At 38.1% G+C, this 8,387-nt stretch overlaps 1 protein-coding gene across 4 annotated transcripts in view; it reads right to left on the minus strand.

Moving 5' to 3' along the window:
* Positions 1-1,185: 1,185 nt before the first annotated feature.
* Positions 1,186-8,387, minus strand: part of LOC106879963 (caspase activity and apoptosis inhibitor 1) — a 155,371-nt gene continuing 148,169 nt past the window's right edge. For 3 of the 4 annotated variants that reach the window (XM_052971132.1, XM_052971131.1, XM_052971130.1), the window contains exon 8: positions 1,186-2,236. In XM_052971132.1, coding sequence (XP_052827092.1) covers positions 1,598-2,236 — 639 coding nt within the window. In that variant the 3' untranslated portion in view covers positions 1,186-1,597. The remainder of the gene's footprint in view (positions 2,237-8,387) is intronic. The other variant, XM_052971129.1, reaches the window with a different exon arrangement.

An 8,387-nucleotide genomic window follows, 5' to 3' on the forward strand; every position in this document is an offset into this window, starting at 1 on the left:
TGGACTTGTATTTAGTTCAGATGGGCTCCAAAACGCTGCTAATAGCAACCAGAAGAAGTAGAAACATATGTAGGTGCAGAAATAGAAAGTGATTCACAACGGCTTAGAACTAGATATATAAATCTCAGTTCTTATTATTAATTTATGTGTGTGTATACACATACAAGCAATATAGCATTACACAATAAACGCCTGGGCCTCTTGGATGCAGAGTGGCTGAATTCCTTTCAAGTGTTGTGCCTCATGGAGGCAATGACCAAGACCTTTGGCATTATGTTGTGCTTGAGAAGAAGACCCATCAAGCCTAGCAAAATCACATTTGTGGCAGATACCGGTGCCACGTAAATGGCACTCATGCTGGTGGCACGTAAAAGCACCCATTACACTCTTGGAGTGGTTGGCATTAGGAAGGGCATTCAGCTGTAGAAAACCATGTCAAATCAGACTGGAGCCTGGCGCAGCCTTCCAGGACGCCAGCATTGGACAACACACATTAAATGATGATGATGATATATATCTGTATGACAAAAGTGTCTGGCAGACTTGTTGCCACACCAGGCAAAATGTTTAAAAACATTTCTCCCTGCACTTTACATTCTGAGTTCAATATTCTGCCAAGATAAGCTTTGCCTTTCATCCCACCTGGGTCAATAAAATAAGTACCAGTCAAGTACTAGAATTAATGTAATTGAATTTCCCCCTTCCCTTTCCTGAAATTGCTGGCCTTGTGTCAAAACTGGAAAGAATATGTGACAAAAATACATTCCTGACATAGAAATTATTTCATCTCTCTAATGATTCTGTCGCTCCATAGAGCTTCCACTGCCGTTAGTACAGATTCATTGTTAAAAGCTTGACTCTTTCGAATTTTCTTTTACCATTCTTCAAATAATATCTGTTAGTTCCAGTTGGGTTAATTCAGAGGACATTGTGTAAAAATAGTTAATAGAACACAGGGAGTTTATCTTGTATGTCAGCATATAAAGAGAATGCAAGTGAGAAATATCAAGCAACTTTTTGAAGCAAATGACCAGATTTAGGAAAGAGAGAAAAATAAAAGGAAAAAGAACACGCAAAACACATCAATTAAAAAACTATAATTTATTTTTTTTCATATAACATGAGTATCTAAAAACATACATACATACACATATATATATATATATATATATATAATATTATATTAATGTTTGTTTTTATATTCAGCTATAATAAAAACAATTTTACATTAATCTGAAGAGTTACTCTACAATTTTGTAGATACAAATTAATCATTCTTAAAGAAGAATGTTCTTGACAATGACTTCAAAGTTACTGACTGAAACTTTGAGGTCACTGTCAATAACATTCTTGTTTAAGAATAATATATATATATTTTTATATACACATATGGTGTATATGTATAGACCAATTTACACAGACTCGTATATGCATATGTATGTAAAACTACAGCACTAACGTACACGTATGAATCATATTGACCTACACACACATCCACAATTAACATCACGGCAATAAAGAAAGAAAGGGAACAAAGCTACCATGACAACATATATATATATGTATGTATGTGTGTGTGTGTGACACTTGCCTGATGTTATGGGTTACACTGAGATGCTGCTTGTAGCATTGCTTTGATAGCCCGTGCTCGCATGCCAAGTTCCAAAATTTCCATTTCTGTTTGTACAATTACATTTTGCGATGATTCTGTGCCTGATGGTAATGACTTCTGGACAGAAGATGCAAATGTACTCTTTGTAGGTGCAGCTTTTACAGTCGTGAAAGTCTGTCCGATTGTTACTGTTGGTGCAGCATGGAGCTGGTGGCATGCAAGTGAAGAGGGCTTAGTTTTGTAGTTGCAGATACAATAAGTCTGTTTGCAATTGTGGCAGAAATTTGTGCTGACACCACCGAAGCTAAGTGCTGATGCAGTGGTGTCATTTCTGCCATAGTACGGTGTCCTGGTCATTATCAATGCTTCATTCGCTTTGGTATGATGCTGAAAAATATCTAGTTGTTTGGTGGACAAAGCCTGTTGATATGCTAACAGCTGCGGTGAGACATGTGCACGAACTGGATGTGGCCGATAATGAAGATCCCCGAATCCACCGGGAGGCCAGTTTGGGTTAGTATAGATCTGTTGTCTGTTCAGAAGTTTCTGATCTGAAGGGATATAATTACTTGAGTAACTTGCAGAAGATGCTAGGTTTGAGTGGTAACTACCTTTGGTAATAACCTGAAAAATACAATACAAAGAAACATGAACCACATGATGGAATACACTCCAGATATATGCATCTGAGATGGTGGGGAGGTCAATAAACTTCTATTTTACATATTTCATTGATGAAACAACTGAAAACTCTGTTAACTGTTTCAACATTGTATAACAGTTTGCATTCTATAACAGCGTTTCTAACAAGTATAAAAAGAAGCAGAATAACGTTTCCTATGCTAAAGGAAAAAAGAGATTTATTGAGCTTTGAAATAATATAAATGTTATTGAATCCCAATTTACTATTTTACTTGTTTCAGTCATTTGACTGCGGCCATGCTGGAGCACAGCCTTTAGTTGAGCAAATCGACCCCAGGACTTATTCTTTGTAAGCCTAGTACTTATTCTATCGGTCTCTTTTGCCGAACCGCTAAGTTACGGAGACGTAAACACACCAGCATTGGTTGTCAAGCGATGGTGGGGACACACACACACACACATATGTATGTATGTATGTATGTATATACATACATACATACGACAAGCTTCTTTCAGTTTCCGTCTACCAAATCCACTCACAAGGCTTTAGTTGGCCCGAGGCTGTAGTAGAAGACACTTGCTCAAGGTGCCACACAGTGGGACTGAACCCAGAACCATGTGGTTGGTAAGCAAGCTACTTACCACACAGCCACTCCTATGCCTATATTACAAAGAAACGGAAAAAGAAAAAAAATAGGGGAGAAATAAGGCAGTAGAAGGGGTAGGGGACAATAGGCCACACACTCTAGAACAAATGGCACACTCAGCTGTGCCCCAAGGTCATGATGGTGATGGCCAACAAGGAAACTGGTGGCATTGAATCAAGGAAGACCTGGGGTCTCAAGAGTGACTGGTGCAAACTGATATGCATTTATTTTTTTTTCTTCTGTGTTACAGGCTGTTATAACTGGGTTTGAAACCAGAGAATGCATCACTGCAAGTCATATCCCAGACTAAGCATCTGTCTTCCTTGAATAGAAAGGGTTATTCTGTTGGGGCACTTACAGCCCTTTCAGTCGAAACCTACTATTCCACTTGAGACAGGAATCGAACAGCATCAAGGCCCTGTCTACTTGTGTCATTCAGAGCAGTATGTCAGGAGGGTCAGCTCATGCTATGATTGCAGGACAATGGATGCAGGTCAAATTCATCGACTACTGCTCCACAAAGGCAAATGTGCAGCTCTCACAAATGGAGATTAAGGTGTTGCGCCACTCTAGAAGGTACCAGTAGGTGAGGAGGGCACCAAATTGAGCCAGGAGCCACAGTTTGGCTGTGAAGCACAACAGAAGAAGGTGAGACAGTGCTAGTCTAATGATGTCTCCTCAGTTACATTGGACATCTGTATACTGGGGAATGGCAAGCCCTTCGGCAGTCTAATCAGTTAGGGCTAACTCCAGTTCCTGGACCACATCTAGCTCAGCCATCCTGTAGAGTATCTTGCTGATATGGGTGTGGCTGGAGGAGACTGAGGAAAAGTAAGCCAGCCGAGGTTTTATACCTATATGTAGTTGTTAATGGAGATTATGGTTAGAGTATTTGTGATCAAGTGAGTGAAGATGAACAAGGGTGTGTGTGAATGCATATATGCCCTAGCACTCCATCAGTTACGATGACAAGGGTTCCAGTTGATCTAATCAATGGAACAGCATGCTTGTGAAATTAATGTGCAAGTGGCTGAATATACCCTTAACATGGGTCTCAGGGTTTTCAATGTGACACAATGTGACAAGGCTGGCCCTTTTAAATACAGGTACTACTCAATTTTACAAGCTGAGTAGATTGGGGTGGGGGAATGGGAAATAAAGTGTCTTGCTCAAGGACATAACATGCCACCAGAAATCAAAAACCACTGTATGTATGTATGCTTAAACACACAGCATGGCTAGGCATGGGAGTATGGTAAGAAGTTTCGATTCCCAACCACATGGTTTCAAGTTCAGTCCCACTGTGTAGCACCTTGGACAAGTCTTCTACTATAACCCCAGGTCATGGATTTAACAGGTGGAAACTAAAAGAAGCTCATGTATCTATCTATCTGCTCATGTGCACACGTTTCTGTCTTCTTGACATTGCATCATAGTTCTGAGTGTCACGGTCATGCAAGTGGCATCCCTCATAACCAATCTTTCATCAAAACATGCCTACACTATGATATACAAATGAAAAAAGCACTCACTATAGTGTAAAGTATAATTACATTTAGCTGACTGCTACTTGAAGTTTCATGCTGACACAATCAATTATATGGCATGATGTTCCATTTTTTCAAGATGATACTGGAATCCCAGTATTCTAATTACAAATATATCCCCTATTCTGTTGGGTAACTCAGACTGTGTACCTCGTTTGTAAGGAATAGTAATTTGCAGTTGAAAATAGTCTTCTGAAGAAGCAACTGTTTCACTGGATGACAGAAGTCTAGAAGTGAAAATAATTATTCCTTGATGTGAGAGTTTCAGCCAATAAACTTTTCAGCCCACTCTCATAACACTGTTCCATGCACAAAGTCAATATTAGACTCCAATTTGGGCACAAGGCCTGCAGTTTTTGAGGTGGGGTAGAAGTTGATTACACCAACCCCAATACGTGACTGGTACTTATTTCATTGACCCTGAACGGATGAAAACCAAAGTTGACCTTAGAGGAATTTGAGCTCAGAATGTAAAGGTGGACAAAATACTGCTAAGCATTTTGTCCTGTATGTTAATGATTCTGCCAGCTCACTGCCTTACACAAAGTTAATAGTGTAAATGTTTGTTATTTTGCTAAATCCTCTAGAATTTTTGATTATTTTGAAAAATGATTCAAAATACATAGACAGAGCTTTTAATTAGTAATGCTGTCATGAAATGATTAAGGTTAGATGCACAGTGTACTAAGACAGATTAACAGTGAAGGCGAGACAGACTATTCAGCTTCAATTGAGTAGAAAACACAGAATGTAAGAAATATAGTGTAGAAACATACAATATGTGCGTGTGTATGTGTGTGTGAGTGGAGAGAGAGAGAGTGGAGACTGAGAGAAATCAGAAGCAAGAGAGGAGTAGTGATGTGAATGGGATAGGGATAGAGAGAGAGAGAGTGAAAGAGAGGCGAAGGATGGATTGAGAAATAATCAGAAGAAATAATTGGAAGATTAAAGAGTGAATTTTAAGTGACAGCAGGTGTGTGTGCCGTAAGCAGTGGCCATCACTTACAGAATGAAAGGGTGAATCAAAGAATTAAGTGTTCTAAATGGAACTTAGGCTGTATTTCTCTGTGCAATTCATTTAATTCAGCTGAATTGTCTGATTCTATCACTAAATGTCTTCTTTATCTTTTAGTGGTGTTCTGGGTTGGGGATGTCGAGGGAGTGGGGCGACAGGGGAGATGCGGAGAGGTGGAGTGTGTGTGTGTGTGTGGTGGGTATTCTTGAATCTTTAAAACAATTTCTAACATCTTTCGTTTTTAAGTTTTCCATTCTTTCTGTTAATGATCTGAAGAAACTGTGAGGTGAGGAGTGAACACAGAAAGGTAAAAGATGAGAAATACCAAACATTGCAAAAAAAAAAAGAAGTAAAAAAATTAATCAAAGAAATAACAATGATGTCCCAAAGAATGTAAGAACTTGTTAAACAAATAATTTACCTAATTAAAAAAAAGCAACAACTTCAAAACAACATTTAAATAGTAAACCAAAAATTGTCCATAATTGATGCCATTGTGTTGCAGGGTCGGAAATGACTGCAGAAACTTCCTGCAATTATTCCAAGTTAAAGGATTGGCAGCAATGCAGCTGAGAAAGGAAATGAGGCATATTATTTGCCAAGACTTTATAGCTGGGTAGTGGTGTGGGTATTGGAGATCAGGGTAGATGTTTTACTTCAATGAAACCTCCCCGTCCACTGATCAGCCCTGTAACCTGAGGGAATGGAACTGCCATATTCCGTTGCTTTCTTTCACACTAATTCGCACCCGAGCTGAGCTGACAGGAATGGTTTGCCAGCAGAGAATGGGTAACACAAACAAGGATTTTTTTTTTTAAATTTCAGGTTAGCCAATTAAATGAAATTTTGATTAGAAGGTAGTATTACGGTATATTGTTTTAGTGGGCCCCTAACCACCTACAAAACACAATGTCTTTTTCAACCTGGTTCAATGAAAAACAACAAGAACAAGATAAAAAGACAGCTAGTTTAATCATACATAGATGCATGTATGTATGTGTGTGTGTGTGGCGGCAGCATGTGGCTTAGTGGTTAGGATGTTGTACTCATGATCATAAGATTGTGATTTTCATTCCTAGGCCGAGCAATGCATTGTGCTCCTCAGCAAAACACTTCCTTTCACATTGCTCCAGTTCAAAAATGAGTAAGTCTACAATGGACCAACATCCTGTCCGGTGGGAGAATATATACCCTAAAGAATCCAGGAAAACAGCCTTATGAGCCTGTCTTGGAAAAGACCTTTGATCTTTTACACACACACACAGACACACATAGAGAGAGAGAAATAAAAATATTTATAAAGTATCAATCCTATATGAGGGTTGATTCCTCCCTTTTTTTAAGACTTTCTCTCTCACTTTTCTGTAAGAGATCAGCTGTGAGTCAGATCCTGAGAAGCCTACAATACCCAAGGTATGCTGTATGTCACCATGACTCCAGTAAGGTGCCAAGGGCTCGTGGCATAATACACAGACAAGTGTATGTTTTTTATATATATATATATATACATGTATATACATATATATGGTTTTAGGAAAGGCATCCAGCCATAGAAACCAAACCAGACTGGAGCCTGGTACAGCTCTCCAACTCACCAGTTCCAATCGAACCATGTAACCCAGGGGTTTTCAAACTTTTTGACTTGCGGACCCCTTTATATTTCAGGTTTTACCTTAGAGACCCCCTTATAAATGCTTATGAAATTTATACATAAGTATTTGCTTAAAATAACATATTTTTACATTTATTTATTTAAGAGTATCTAACAAATAGGTTTATTGTCAATTAAAAGATTTCCATTAAAAAACATATATAAAATCAAATTGCCCATAAAAAGTATTTGCTGTCCACGGACCCCCTGTCTTGTCCTTGCGGACCCCCTGTGGTCCGCGGACCACAATTTGAAAACCCCTGATCTAACCCATGTCAGCATGGAAAATGGATGCTAAACGATGATGGTATTTATATATAATCATTTTCTTCATCAACTTTTAACATTCATTCTTCTACACTTGCATAGATCAACTGGAATTTGTTAAGACAGGTTCTATGTGACCAGGTGCCCTTCCTGTCACCAATCCTCACTTATTTCCAGGCAAGGCACTATTTCCTCACGGTCAGACATGCTTTTCATGGAAGTCTAAAAATGAACAACATCGCTTATATGATGACAACGCCCATCATATATCATACAACCATGTCATGTCAAATCAAAGGTACACACCAACACACTAATACATACTCACATACATAAATATACATATACACACACGTACAGAATGGGTTTCTTTCCATTTACAAATACAAAATTCACTCGTGTGATTTTGGTTGGCCAAGGGCTTTAGGCTGTGCTCTTAACTGAACAGCATATATACCAGCACATAATTCATTGTTTTGTACACAGTATAAGTAATATGTTGCTTCACTAAAATCAATAAAATGAACAAAAATGAATAGAAAGTAAAACAGTATTGCAATAAATAAAACGTTTAATAGAAGAAAATACTTATTAAATTTTTACCTGCTTTTATATCTATATACAATATACCCCAGACAGGAAATTTTGACAATCAAAACAATGCCAGTGAATGCAATATTTTTTGTGAATTTAGCAATTTCATAATTGGGGTGCTTGCAATATCCTCTTGATGCAGTCAAGCAACTTTGATCAGAGAAAAATCTTTGTCTGAAGGATCCCCAACTCAACTGAGAGCAACAGACAACTGTCTGTGTGTGTGAACACTCTTGAAGGAAGAAATAAATGCCATATTTTGATAAGCTTTACCATTCACTTTTGTTTATTGATTTGGTGAATGCAAGTCTAATAGAGACAGATGACATTTCTTATTTTTCTATAAAAAGTAATGTATTATGGAAAGAAATTACAATAAAGTTGAGTAGACAGACGTTCATGAATTCTAATT

Source organism: Octopus bimaculoides, chromosome 10 (assembly GCF_001194135.2).
Source record: "Octopus bimaculoides isolate UCB-OBI-ISO-001 chromosome 10, ASM119413v2, whole genome shotgun sequence".
In the NCBI taxonomy this organism is placed as follows: domain Eukaryota; kingdom Metazoa; phylum Mollusca; class Cephalopoda; order Octopoda; family Octopodidae; genus Octopus; species Octopus bimaculoides.